This window comes from Lepidochelys kempii, chromosome 1 (assembly GCF_965140265.1).
Source record: "Lepidochelys kempii isolate rLepKem1 chromosome 1, rLepKem1.hap2, whole genome shotgun sequence".
Lineage (NCBI taxonomy): Eukaryota > Metazoa > Chordata > Testudines > Cheloniidae > Lepidochelys > Lepidochelys kempii.
In genome coordinates, this window is record NC_133256.1 from 134,039,823 (window position 1) to 134,055,141 (window position 15,319).

At 40.1% G+C, this 15,319-nt stretch overlaps 1 protein-coding gene and 1 long non-coding RNA gene across 3 annotated transcripts in view; one reads left to right on the top strand and one right to left on the bottom strand.

The window, feature by feature from the left end:
• LOC140915413 (uncharacterized) overlaps positions 1–15,319 on the bottom strand; it is a 111,237-nt gene that overhangs the window by 25,820 nt on the left and 70,098 nt on the right. Inside the window, exon 3 of one of the 2 annotated variants that reach the window (XR_012160161.1) lies at positions 13,830–13,996. The exons of the other annotated variant lie outside the window; for it this stretch is intronic. This is a non-coding gene — a long non-coding RNA (uncharacterized lncRNA). Of the gene's footprint in view, positions 1–13,829; positions 13,997–15,319 lie in introns of those variants that run through there. 2 annotated transcript variants of the gene reach the window in all.
• Positions 46–13,481, top strand: TLR8 (toll like receptor 8). Its single transcript, XM_073332670.1, has 3 exons — positions 46–51; positions 6,024–6,269; positions 10,272–13,481. Exons 1-3 carry the CDS (start codon positions 46–48, stop codon positions 13,425–13,427), a joined length of 3,408 nt encoding a protein of 1,135 aa, XP_073188771.1. The 3' UTR covers positions 13,428–13,481.

Sequence of the window (15,319 nt, forward strand, 5' to 3'; positions counted from 1 at the left end):
ACTCATCTTGTCAAGCTTTCGCTGAAGCTGTGTCACTGTCCATAAATGGAGGTATAGATTCATAGATTCATAGATATTTAGGTCAGAAGGGACCATTATGATCATCTAGTCTGACCTCCTGCACAATGCAGGCCACAGAATTTCACCCACCACTCCTAAAAAAGACCTCACACCTATATCTGTGCTATTGAAGTCCTCAAATTGTAGTTTGAAGACCTCAAGGAGCAGAGAATCCTCCAGCAAGTGACCCGTGCCCCATGCTACAGAGGAAGGCGAAAAACCTCCAGGGCCTTCCAATCTGCCCTGGAGGAAAATTCCTTCCCGACCCCAAATATGGCGATCAGCTAAACCCTGAGCATATGGGCAAGATTCATCAGCCAGATACTACAGAAAATTCTTTCCCGGGTAACTTGGATCTTACCCCATCTAAAAACCCATCACAGGCCGTTGGGCCTATTTACCATGAATATTTAATTACCAAAAACATGTTATCCCATCATACCATCTCCTCCATAAACTTATCGAGTTTAATCTTAAAGCAAGATAGATCTTTTGCCCCCACTACTTCCCTCGGAAGGCTATTCCAAAACTTCACTCCTCTGATGGTTAGAAACCTTCGTCTAATTTCTAATCTAAATTTCCTAGTGGCCAGTTTATATCCATTTGTTCTTGTGTCCACATTGGTACTGAGTTTAAATAATTCCTCTCCCTCTCTGGTATTTATCCCTCTGATATATTTATAGAGAGTAATCATATCTCCCCTCAACCTTCTTTTAGTTAGGCTAAACAAGCCAAGCTCCCTGAGTCTCCTTTCATAAGACAAGTTTTCCATTCCTCGGATCATCCTAGTAGCCCTTCTCTGTACCTGTTCCAGTTTGAATTCATCCTTCTTAAACATGGGAGACCAGAACTGCACACAGTATTCCAGGTGAGGTCTCACCAGTGCCTTATATAACGGTACTAAAACCTCCTTATCCCTACTGGAAATACCTCTCCTGATGCATCCCAAGACGACATTAGCTTTTTTCACAGCCATATCACATTGGAAGCTCATAGTCATCCTATGATCAACCAATACTCCAAGGTCCTTTTCCTCCTCCGTTACTTCTAGTTGATGCATCCCTAGCTTATAACTAAAATTCTTGTTATTAATCCCTAAATGCATGACCTTACACTTCTCACTATTAAATTTCATCCTATTCCTATTACTCCAGTTTACAAGGTCATCCAGATCCTCCTGTAGGGTATCCCTGTCCTTCTCTAAATTAGCAATACCTCCCAGCTTTGTATCACCTGCAAACTTTATTAGCACACTCCCACTTTTTGTGCCCAGATCAGTAATAAAAAGATTAAATAAGATTGGTCCCAAAACTGATCCTTGAGGAACTCCACTGGTAACCTCCCTCCAACTTGACAGTTCACCTTTCAGTAGGACCCGTTGTAGTCTCCCCTTTAACCAATTCCCTATCCACCTTTCAATTTTCCTATTGATGCCCATCTTATCCAATTTAACTAATAATTCCCCATGTGGCACAGTATCAAACGCCTTACTAAAATCTAAGTAAATTAGATCCACTGCGTTTCCTTTATCTAAAAAATCTGTTACTCTCTCAAAGAAGGAGATCAGGTTGGTTTGGCACGATCTACCTTTTGTAAAACCATGTTGTATTTTGTCCCATTTACCATTGACTTCAATGTCCTTAACTACCTTCTCCTTCAAAATTTTTTCCAAGACCTTGCATACTACAGATGTCAAACTAACAGGCCTATAATTACTTGGATCACTTTTTTTCCCTTTCTTAAAAATAGGAACTATGTTAGCAATTCTCCAATCATACGGTACAACCCCTGAGTTTACAGATTCATTAAAAATTCTTGCTAATGGGCTTGCAATTTCTTGTGCCAATTCTTTTAATATTCTTGGATGAAGATTATCTGGGCCCCCCGATTTAGTCCCATTAAGCTGTTTGAGTTTCGCTTCTACCTCAGATATGGTGATGTCTACCTCCATATCCTCATTCCCATTTATCATGCTACCATTATCCCTAAGATCCTCTTTAGTCTTATTAAAGACTGAGGCAAAGTATTTGTTTAGATATTGGGCCATGCCTAGATTATCCTTGACCTCCACTCCATCCTCAGTTTTTAGCGGTCCCACTTCTTCTTTCTTTGTTTTCTTCCTATTTATATGACTATAGAACCTTTTACTATTGGTTTTAATTCCCTTTGCAAGGTCCAACTCTACTTGACTTTTAGCCTGTCTCACTTTATCCCTACATATTCTGACCTCAATAAGGTAGCTTTCTTTACTGATCCCTCCCTTCTTCCACTCCCTATATGCTTTCTGCTTTTTCTTAATTACCTCTCTAAGATGCTTGCTCATCCAACTTGGTCTACAACTCCTGCCTATGAATTTTTTCCCCTTTCTTGGGATGCAGGCTTCCGATAGCTTCTGCAGCTTTAATTTAAAATAATCCCAGGCCTCCTCTACCTTTAAACCCATAAATTCTTCAGTCCAATCCACTTCCCTAACTAATTTCCTTAATTTTTGAAAGTCAGCCCTTTTGAAATCAAAAACCCTAGTTGCAGATTTATTTTTGTTAATCCTTCCATTCAATTTGAACTGAATTAGCTCATGATCACTTGAGCCAAGATTATCCCCTACAACCATTTCCTCTATGAGATCCTCATTACTCACCAAGACCAAATCTAAAATGGCATCCCCTCTAGTCGGTTCAGCAACTACTTGTTGAAGGAATCCATCAGCTATCGCATCTAGGAAAATCTGAGCCCTATTATTATTACTAGCACTCGTCCTCCAGTCTATATCTGGGAAGTTAAAGTCTCCCATGATCACACAGTTTCCATTAGTATTTACTTTATTAAAAACATTAAAAAGGGCTCTATCCATATCCAAATTAGATCCCGGCGGTCTATAGCACACCCCAAGCACTATCCCAGGGGAGGCTCTAATAGTTTTCTTCCCCAATTTAATTATTGCCCAGACAGACTCAGTCATATCCATTTCATCGCTTCTTATTTCTTTACATTCTATCTCATCATTGATATACAGTGCTACTCCACCACCTTTACCTTTATTTCGGTCTTTCCTAAACAGCACATACCCTTCAATACCTGTAGCCCAGTCATGACTACTATTCCACCAGGTCTCTGTTATACCTATAATATCTGGTTTCACTTCCTGCACCAGTAACTCTAGTTCCTCCATTTTGTTACCTAGGCTCCTTGCATTAGTGTACAAACATCTTAATTTTTGCTGTTTGGCCTCACTCACATTCTGTACCCTATTAGGCACGGTTATTTTACTACCAGTATAACCTATTAGACTTGTATCTACACTGCCCTTCCTCCTACCTACAGCTGTATCCACTCTTACTTCATTTTCTTTCCACTCTATGCTAAATTCTGGCGTGGAGATTACCTGGACATCTCCCAACCATCTCCCCCAAATTCCTAGTTTAAAGCTCTCTTAATCAGTTGTGCCAGCCTCCATCCTAGAAGTCTATTTCCTTCCCTACTCAGATGAAGTCCATCCCGAGAGAACTGTCCTCTATCCATGAATGCCTCCCAATGGCCATACATCCCAAAGCCCTCCTTATAGCACCACTGCCTAAGCCATCTATTGATAGTCATAATCTTGTCACACCTTTGTTGCCCTTCTCTAGGAACAGGCAGAATCCCACTAAAGATCACCTGAGCCTCAATTTCCTTAAGCGTCCTCCCCAGCCTAGCATAGTCTCCCTTAATACTTTCCAGCGAGAATCTAGCCGTATCATTTGTTCCCACATGAAGGATAATTAGGGGATTCTTTCCCGCTCCCTTTAGAATCCTTTTTAACCTCAGGTCTACATCCCGTATCTTAGCACCTGGAAGACAGCACACCCTCCTATTTTCTGGATCAGCTCTGGTTACAGGCCTATCTATTCTTCTCAGTAAAGAGTCCCCAATCACATAGACCTGCCTTTTCCTAGTGACGGTGCTATTCTCCAGTCTATCCCCTGTTCCCTCTGGCTGCAAGTTTTTTCCATTCCCATTCTCCCTTGTAATCCTTTTTAACCCATCCTGTATCCTCCTGGGGCTCATATTTGGTGTAATCTCCATTAACTCTTCCCCTTTTCCTATAGGACTAACCGCTCTTCTCTTCTTCCTTGCCCTGTCACCTTCAGTGACTACCTGCTGAGCCCCTTCTTCATTTTCCAACTCTGCAAACCTATTCTGAAGCTCTATTTCTCCTTCACTAGCCCGTCTTTTCCTCTGCCTAGTTCTTTTAGTCACATGCTTCCACTGACCACTTTCCTCACCCAGTCTCCCCTCAGAATTCCCTAGTCCTGCTTCCATCTGCAAGTCTGAGCTTTTCCCTTCAGATACCTCATGTCTTTGCTCCATAATCTGCTCAAACCCCTTCCTAAACTCTACCAGACTTTCCACCTGCATCTCCAAACCTCTGATCTTTTCCTCCATCAGCTCTATCAGACGGCATTTCATGCAGACAAAACTCTTACCAGGTGCCCCCTCCAGGATCATGTACATACCACAGCTTCCACATCCAGTCATCTTCATTGTGTCATCTGCTACATGGGTCACTCCCACTGCCACCTCTGAATCTGTCATAGCCTTCCCACCTAAACCCTGTTAATCTGGGAAACACAAACCACACCAAAACACCACCACCCACAGCAAAACCAAACCCCACACAAGCACCACAAGACAAACTCCGCTTTCAAACTCCCACTCAAACTCCCCTGTTTACAGCTCTGTTTGCTAGCTCCTGTGCCGCTGCAGCTGTCTGAGGTATTGTTTCTCTCACAACCACAGCATGGGAATGTAAAAGTTCTGTGGGCTGCAGTTGGTCTGGTTTGGAGCATTAGGTCTCAAGACTGTTTCCAAAACCCTTAATCAGTGACAAGTCATCTGTGAACCTTGGAGACATGTCAAGATGATGTGACAAAGTGGGAGGGGAGCATGTGGATCTATGTCAGTCTGTCAATGTTCGTTCATAGCAAGTTGCCTTAAAATTCCACTATGCCTGTAACAGTGCATTGGAGCAGTATAATGTCTCAGAATCGGCATCCCAACTAATAATTAAAACTGGTCTTTCACCATGATAGGTCCTGACTTCAGTGTGGAGAACGAGATGACATGATAGTGAAAAACATATCTTCACCTCTCCAAAATCCAGTCCAACCCCCAAGATAACATGCTATGTGTGCCTCTGACTAGGAGCTGAGACTGAAACCAGGCAGTCCCTTGCTTATTACATGATCCTGAGCTCACAGGTGCTCAGCCAAAAAACCTAGTCACTTTGAAGTCTCTGGGCTTTCTTCCTTCCCTTGATAGATTGGGGTGGGGGTGGAGGGCAGTAAGGGAGAGGGAAGAGAAGGACCTGCTGGGGTCCTCAATCATGTGAAGTTGGTGGGAACACAAATCATACCTCTTCCAGCCATGAAGACAGTAACATATGAATATATGTACACTGTTCTATGCATGTTACAACTACCTTGCAAAGCGATCTTACTTAGCACTCACATACCACCTCGTTATCTGAAAGCTATGCTTTTCAGCTGAGCATGTATTTCACTGTAAATTTTCAAAGCTGCCCCTGAAGAGGATAATATCCCTTTAAGTAGTTTGGGAGCCATTTAGTAGTCTCACTGTATTTGACATTTTACAAACCAGCCAAAGCAGCAATCTGTATAGGTTAATTAGGCCTTGCATGTTGCGTATCATTAGTAAACATGGTAAACTGGATCCCATTGTGCCCATGTGGTTTCTTTCTTCCCATAATTATCATTGTTTAAAGGACAAAAGACACAACAAAGAATAATCCTCATGTTGTGCTGCCTAAGCAAATCTCAGCTTTTGTGAATTTTTCCTCTGATTTAAGTTTTATTTTCCCAATAGTTTGCCAGCTTTCTGTTCTCTGATATGGACTTTCCCTGGCTTACAAAGTTATTGTTCAACCATGCTTCAATTGGCCATGTTTTGTCATTTCAACTTATCAGCATATTCTTGTGCCAAATGAGTCAATAAATTATACTATCAAAATAGGTGTGGCTTCTGTTCTTCCCACTTGGGCTATAGCAAACCACAAGCCAGCTTCTGTTGTCACTGTAGTGGCCAGTTTGGGGAAGTTGATCAGTGTACTTCAGTTACCATCTGTGCTTTCAGCCTCTGGTGCTCACCCCTTCTGCTCTGTTTTAAAAACTCTTCACTGGACTGACATCTTGTATAGCAGAAAAATAAAGAAAGTAAGTATTTTTATTTTACAAAAGTGCATACATACAGCCATGAATTTTAAAGAAACATTGGGTTTTTTCCTGATTTATGTGAGAGTAAACGAGATCAGAATCAGCACCACAGCATCTAGTTAGAAAATCTTGAACTAGCAGGAAGTCTGGAATAAACGCGTGCTTTTAACTATTGTGCAAGCTGCAGCTGGATGTTAGGAAGTGGCACTGGTAACTCTATCATGTTGAAAGGAATAAAAACATTTCAATCTTTTTAAAAAAATGTTTGATTAGACAATTTTATATTTTGTTTAAATATTAAGTCTTACTTTTTCTGTGGCTTATCAATCTGCTACAGATCATTCTAAAACTTGGATGCTTTTATTCATCATTTTCTAAGTTAAATGTAATTTTGTTAAATTGTAAAGTGTTTTGATTATACAGTGCCTAGTTTTATCTGATATATAACTTGAACACAATTTTTACAAAATAATAATAAAAAAATTGTATGACTATGATCTCCTTGGCTTCTTTGCCTTTCTTCTTTCCACTTCTTTTACCCCTTCATTCTTCCTGTTTATATGTTTATCAGTTACACTATGAATCTTGCCTTCAGCATGTTAAGAGTTTCCTTCCTATCAATTTTCCTCTCTTTTTAGCATTTGTCTAAAAAACTAAAGACATCTGAAGGATAAAACTTTGTGTCTGATCCTACAGACACACAAGTGAATAAATTCATGGTGCTGAGTATTTCCACTGAGCTCAATAAGACTACTTCTGTGTACAACTGTTACTCATTTGCCTAAATGTTTGCAGGATCAGAACCAGATGTACACTCCAACCTGAGGTCTCACTTCAAAAGCTGGCCCAGTTAAAGATATGACCTCACCCACCTTGTCTCTAATATTCTGGGGCCAGCCTGGCTGCAACAACATTACAAATGGCTCAAACTGACGTGCACACAGCAGCTTCACATGACTGTTCTAACATGGCTAAAGACAGCAGGGTAGATGCGTGGGCTGTAGCAACCCATGTTGGTACCCAGGGTTCCAGGCAGACTTGTACAGCTCACAATGTTGCATCTAAACTGCTATTTTTAGCCAGGCTACTGCAGCTCTGTCTATCTGAGCTGCAATCACACCTTTACTTGCAGTGTGAACATACCCTTAAGATTGTAATGAGAACCTAAATTGACTTGTTACCTAAAGTTCAATTCTCTGTTTCCCAAACAGGGTTCAAATATTTAGGGTTTTTGCGGGCATCTCATTTGTAAACCACAGTTGCTGACAAGGAAGCTGCTCCTGCTTCCAATTCAGCCAATAGAAGTTTTACCACTGACTTCATTGGGAGCAGGAGCAGGGGGTCAAAATGATCCTCAGAATTTCAGGTATTTCTAAATATGACACAAGCAGCTATCATGGAGTGATTTCAAACCAACATGGCTATTGAGACAGTTAATGCAGAGTAAATAAAGCATGAGTCTTTTTGTGACCATAATAGTCACATAAAATCCTTCATGGCCAAAGCCCAGTGAAGTCAATAGGTGTCTTTCTATTGACTTCAATGGGCTTTGGATCATTCCCTAATAATTTTTATCCAATAAGGCCGAGAAAGGGAAATAAAGCAATGAAAAAGTAGTATAGTGAATTCCAAGGAAAATGCTGCCTAATAAGCCATTTTGATCAGCTTTTTCTAAGTCTAAGAAGCTATTCCAAACTGTTTGTTTTCTGCTAGCAATAAATCATATTTCCTATTTCACAACTGGAATTGCTGGTGGTGTTTGTACATATTCAGGGAGGCACGTGATGCCTGTACAGTAGCTGTGAAAGCCCAGTTAAGTCCTGCACTCATTGCTCAGGCAAAACCTCCACTGAATTGAAACTGAATTGCATGACTTGTGTATCTTCAAGTTTTTTCTAACAAATGATACCATTGTAGTAACTGTTTTAATACATTTATTTCAGCACCTGTAATTAAGCACTAGAAAAGAATCAAACAACAAATAATAAATGCACGTAACATGCTGTTGGAAAGGTGGCCCTGAATTATTGCTTCTAAACATGGATGTGTAGCATTACTGTCTTCATTTCAGGGTCCTGTTAACATAAACTGCATGTGAGCTCAGCTAGCTAGTTTGTTGCATAGGGAAATCACAAAACATACTTCTCCCACCTAGCTTTTTATACATTAAATTAGCACTAATCAACACTGGGTTCTTGGCAAAACATGGACACTCATGGGGTCTACTGCAGCTTTGGCATAAGTGGGTGCAACTCTACTGAAATCAAGGAAGTTGTACTCATCTCCACTGTGTATGAGCATGGCCCCAAATATTTTACAATATTTTAAAACTAGAAAATGGGAGAAGGAATTGGAGGGTTCAAGGGAACTGATAGAATGATAAGGAACCCTGGTCTAAATCTGATCCATATGCCTAACTGGTAGCCTGGCTGAGGCAGGGTGAGCATTTTCAAACTGGTTGCCAGTGCCTTCCTATTCATACTCCCCCCAGGCTCTTCCTGCCACTTTCTCTCCCATATTACTTTTGTTTTGACAAATACTTGCCCTATTTATTCTGTTATACAGATTTTAGGTAGAGCTTTTTAAAAATGGCTTCAGGTTTAGCTGTCCATTTTTTTTTAATCATTTTTTTTTAAAAAGAAACCTAGCTGGCAAAAAAGATGGCATGGACAGACTTCCACTGAGCAGAGACTGAGAAGACTGGGGCTGTTCATTTCTGAATGTGGTCCAGCTCCAGGGCTGGAGCAAAGCTTTCCCTGTAATTGTGGGAGCCATTTTGGTACTGAGCACAGGAACTGAGAGCAGGAGATTGCCTCTCCTGTGTTCTCAGTGCTCCCCCATCCCCACCCCCATGATATCCAGGCAGCATGGAAGAGAAGGGAGAAGCATCCTGACATGAATGCAGAGGAGTGAGGGCAGAGTTGGAAGGGCAGGGTTAGGAGCAGGTTATATGGGGAGTAGAGGGAAAGAGGAGCAACCTGGATAGGACAGAAGGAGAGAGGACAGGCTGAGGATACATGCTAGGGTACAGAGGCAAAAGTGTGTGGAGGGGGGGCTGATGATGGGGAAAGAAGCAAAAAGGTCTGTAACCACTGGAGAATACTCCCCTCCAGAACCAGCAACTGGAGTCTAGATTCCTGTATACCAATATTCTTCTGCTGTTTAGAAAATAGCTGAGAAATGCACTGACAAAATATGTCTCTCATCTGCCTGCAGTGGTTGGTGCAGCAGAGAGGAGAACAGCCTACTAACACTGCTAGTTACTCCATTAGCTCAAGCAGTAGAGGACTGTGCGGTGGATCGAAAGGTCTCACCCTTCTGATGACCATTGTGGGCATCAATATGGTTCTATGAGATGCAAGATTTTAGGGGGGGGGGTTCAGTTTGCTTTCTAGATAGTGACAGAAAAATAACTTGCATTAAAAAGAACATGAAGGTTCCAAAGGCAATCACTGAAAATTAGGAAATGCCAGAATTAATTAACCCTTAATTCAGTTCCCTTGTGCATATGCATTCTGATACAATCTTTAATTACATGAGCACATGCTGTTTTAAGTACAAGACACCTGCCTCATTCTGTGCACAGGTTGGATGATGCTAAGATGCCATTATAATTAATTTCTATACTATGTATAATTTCCTATCAACCTTGTAACTAAACTTTTTGGTTGCACTTGTAATGGGAGGGATAAAGAAGACAAACTAAAATGTCTTAAAAACCACAGCTACAATGTACAAAAAAAGACTAGTGATTTTGGGTGCCTATATTTTTGGGTATTCAAGCTGAGATAAGCTTGACAAGATCTGCTTTTCAGAAACTGCTCAGCTCCATCTCTTAAAAATCAGGCCCTTTAAATTTGTTTTACATTCAGCACCAGAAATTCAGGCACCCAATTTTGCAAACCTTGGACTATGAATTGACGAACTGATGATGCTAGTTTCAAAACTGCTATAGTAATGCTACCTATTTATTATTATAAAAAGCACACTCTCTTTTTTAAGGGAAACATGAATCCCACAATACCAAATCTAATATGGCTACTTCTTCTGGCTTATGGTACTTCAGAAATTCTCGCTGAGACCAAGTATCCTAGAACCCTGCCATGTGATGTCAGCGTGAATAACTCCTCCGTCATTTTTGACTGCAGTGCCCGTCAACTGAGAAGTGTGCCTACTGCAATGCATGGTAATGTAACAGAATTAAAGCTCTCAGACAACCTTATAAAGGAGGTATTTAAAGAATCTTTTCAGGGCCTGAATAATCTTATGAAAATAGATCTAAACAGAAATCACTACTCTAAGGCAGAGGAAGAGGCTCATGATTTGTGTAAAAAAGGAATGGTAATTGAAGATGGAGCTTTTGCTAACTTAACAAAGCTAAGGGAATTACTAGCTGATGAAAATCACCTATGTAAAATACCAGTTGGGATGCCATTGTCCTTAACCTCACTGAGTTTGAGATATAACAACATACTTTCTGTCTGCCGGCAAAATTTTTCAGAACTCACACAACTGAAAGAACTGTATATGGATGGGAATTGTTATTATGGCAATCCCTGCGAAAAAGCTTTCCTTGCAGACAATGGAGCTTTCTCAGACCTCACTATTTTGACAGTCCTGTCACTTGCCTTCAACAACCTGACCCGAGTTCCAAGCAAACTGCCTTCATCTCTAAGGAAACTTTACCTCAGCAGCAACAAGATCAAAACCATCTACCAAGATGATTTTAATGAACTGTCTAATATAGAAGTCCTTGACTTAAGTGGGAACTGTCCAAGGTGCTACAATGCCCCCTACCCATGTGAACCTTGCACTGGGGACTCTGCCATTCAAATACATCCTCTTGCTTTCCAGCATCTGAAAAATTTACAGAATTTAAACCTCTCCAGTACCTCTCTCATTAGCTTACCGGCCAGCTGGTTTTATAACACAACACAGTTAAAGGTGCTGCATCTTGAATTTAACTACTTAATAAAGGAAATAGCCTCTGGAGAATTTTTACTCCAGCTGCCTTATTTGGAGGTGCTTGATTTATCTTTTAACTATGCAAGGAAATCATACCCGAGGTATATAAATATTTCAGACAAGTTCTCCAACCTGGTCTCTCTCCAGCAACTGCACTTAAGAGGTTACGTGTTCAAGGAACTTAAGAGCAAACACCTTCGGCCCCTCATAAATCTTACCAAACTACACGTCCTCAATTTAGGAGTCAACTTTATCAAGCAAATTGATCTCAGTGTGTTTCAGCTCTTTGCTAATCTGACTACAATTTCTTTGTCTGACAACAGGATATCACCTATACTAGAGAGCAGCAATAATAGTATTATTAGAGGAGAATCAGTCCAAAATCATGTAATTCAAAGTCGTTCAACAGATACTGATCTTGAGCCATCAGTAAATAGTATGGTACCAGCAGAAGGCAAAGACAGTAGCAGTGTGTATAATTCCATTTTTCCTTTAATCAAACCCCAATGCAGCATGTATGGTAAATCATTAGATCTAAGCTTAAACAGTATTTTCTTCATTGACCAACAGCAATTTAAAGGTTTCCATGATATAGCATGTTTGAATTTGTCCTCAAATGGCATTGGACAAGCTTTGAATGGCACTGAATTTATCTTTCTACCTAATCTCAAATATTTAGATCTGTCTTTTAATAAACTTGATTTGGCTTATCAATATGCATTTTATGAACTGCCTAGGCTAGAGGTACTGGACCTCAGCTACAACGTACACTATTTTATTGTGTCAGGGATAACACACAGATTGGGATTTACTGAAAATCTTCCGTATCTAAAAGTTTTAAACTTAAGTTACAATGAAATTTTTACACTCACAGAGCCTAATCTAACTAGCAGCTCCCTGAAAGAGTTAGTGTTCAGAGGAAACCGCCTTGATATTTTATGGAAAAATGGAGATAATAGATACATAAATATTTTTAAAAGACTCTGCAATCTGACTCATCTTGACATATCCTACAACAGACTTCATAAAATTCCTACCAACGCATTCCGTGGCTTGCCACAAAGTCTAATTGAGCTATACCTAACCAACAATGAATTAAAGTACTTTGAATGGACAGCCCTGCAACAATTTCAGAACCTCACATTACTGGACCTGAGCTCAAATGCTCTGTCCTTTGTAACTGATAACCTTGCCAACTGCACAGCTTCCCTTCAGAGACTAGTGCTTCGACAAAACAAGATTTCTCAGCTTGCTGATGGATTTTTTAATAAAGCCAGCAGTCTCCTGCACCTTGATTTAAGTTACAATGAGCTGCCTTCCATAAACCAGTCAATACCTCAGTATGATAACTTAATTTATTTAGAGCTTTTGGACTTAAAAGGAAACCCTTTCGAATGCACCTGTGCAACTGTTGATTTCAAAAACTGGATAAATCATTATGTTAATATTAGTATCCCACGACTGGCAACAGATGTCATTTGTGCAACACCTGGAGATCAAAAAGGGAAGAGCATCATAAGTTTAGACATATACGCCTGTACTTTGGATAAGGTTGCAGCAATATGCTTTTGTTTATCATTCTTCATTATTTTGACCATTATGACAACAGCTATCACAAAACATTTATTTTATTGGGATGCCTGGTATATTTACTATTTTTGTACAGCAAAACTAAAAGGATATAAATCTCTTGGCATGACCAAAGCTCTCTATGATGCTTATGTCGCCTATGATACTCAGGATGCAACAGTAACTGACTGGGTAATAAATGAACTACGATTTCATCTAGAGGAAAGTGAAGACAAGCAAGTTCTGCTTTGTTTGGAGGAAAGGGACTGGGAGCCGGGAAAGGCTGTCATTGACAACCTTGCACAGAGTATCCATCACAGCAGAAAGACCATCTTTGTTCTAACCGAAAGATATGTGAAAAATGGGAACTTTAAAACTGCTTTTTATATCGCTCTGCAGAGACTAATGGATGAGAATACGGATGTGATTGTGTTCATTCTACTGGAGCCGGTGCTACAGCATTCCCAGTACCTGAGGCTGAGGAGGAGGATATGCAAGAGCTCTGTTCTTGACTGGCCTAAGAATCCACATGCTGAAAGCCTTTTCTGGCAAAATCTAAAAAGTGTAGTGCTAACAGAAAATTATAAAAGATATAATGCATTGTACACAGATTCCATTAAATGACGGTAAAGAGAGAAGAATGTCTTCTTCTTTGTAGCAGATATCTTTGTATTGAGACATTATCAGTTTTGAGTACATAATTAGAATCTAGTTAAAACAGCATCATTGGATCTAGTTAAAACAGCATCTCTACTAAAGTGTTTGAGGAAGTATGAAGGAAGCAAACATTACAGTACTTTGGCCTGAATTAATGTCAGTTATGATACTACAGGCAAGTGGAAGATCATATACACAGATACTGTGCTGTACTGATGATTTGTGTAAATTGTTTCTCAATACTTGTCAGTTATCACCACTAATTACACATGTAATTAGCCATTATGAATTGTATGTTTAACATCATGGAACTTTCAAAACTATCTAACTTGCTAGTGAGAATTAAGAACAGTCTTACCTTTGGCTACCTTTTAATGAAACAGTTTTTATACTTCAGTCCAATGATACTTACTAACAATAGTTGCGGCTTAACAGGGACACTTGCAAGTGGTCTAGTGGTGCTTCGTTGTGTGTTTTCGTCTTGTGTTGATTTAGAATGTTTGCTTCTTTAAAATCAGCTTTTGGTTTCTTCACACCTGTTATACACATAGAAAGTGTACACACTGTGACCTCACTGCCTGACTCTGGTTGTTGACCATCAATTACCCATGCTTGGATCCAATGTCAGATGTCTTATAGCTGCCCTTGCTACTGGCATGGGGCAGTAGATTCCAAACTACACTGGTCTGTCTAATAATGGGGTCGGTTCTGTAGCTTTGTGGACTGCATGTTCACTCTTAGAATTGGGTCTTCTCTTACATCAGCATTCCTCTTAATGGGTGCAAATGGCTATCTACCATAGGGAATAAAAATAAAAATTTCTACTCTATTAGTGGAAATCATGCTAATAAACTGATTCGCTGATAGACCTATTAATATAGGCTGACATTTTCAAGTATGCCCAAAGGTGTTTCATGCCCAAATCCCATTAGAACAGGGGTTCTCAAACTGGGGGTCAGGACCCCTCGGGGGGTCGTGAGCTGTCAACCTTCACCCCAAGCCCCGCTTTGCCTCCAGCATTTATAATGGTGTTAAATATATTTAAAAGTGTTTTTAATTTATAAGGGAGGTCACACTCAGAGGCTTGACATGTGAAAGAGGTCACCAGTAAAAATGTTTGAGAGCTACTGCATTACAAGTCAATAAGACTGGGGTGCCTACACTCCCAGAGGCCCCAATGAAGATCTAACCCAAACTGCCTTATCAGGAAAAATGACATGAAAGTTAGATGACAACAAAATCAACCAAGTTTGTACAAGTCATCAGCTAGTGATACTTAAATGGGAGAATCCAACTCACTGAATGTAAAACAGAACACAATGGAACAATACTTTTCTCAGTTATACCTGAGCAGCTCCACTCTAGTCAGTGATTTTGGACGTGGTAATTTGATCCTTTAACAGAAATGAATACATGGACCAATAAAGCTTATAAGGGCTTTTCTATTATCTTCTCCCTTATGTTGGATCATATTAAGGAAGTTCTGTATTAAAATCACAAATGAGTTTGATTCCCCAGAGTTTAAATTCCAGGGTATTACTAATTAAGAGGTCTCTTGGGTTTTGGTACTGTTTCTCTCCCTCTCTGTGTGAAACTTGCAAGCTGCTAACTGTGTTCGTACATCCTAAGACAGAGTCTGTTCTCAAAGCAATTCTTTGTAACAACAGAAGCAGCACCCAGAGACTCCCCGCCCTTTTGTTGTATTTATCTCGCTTTGTTAACAATTGTGATTAAAATAGAGATAGAGGATGTATGTGGATGGATGCTTGGTGTGGATAATAACTGAGTGATCAGGGAGGTGCCAGCCTAAGAATCCAGTGTCCATGGGTCGAAGAAGGCGTCAAATGGAAACAACCAGA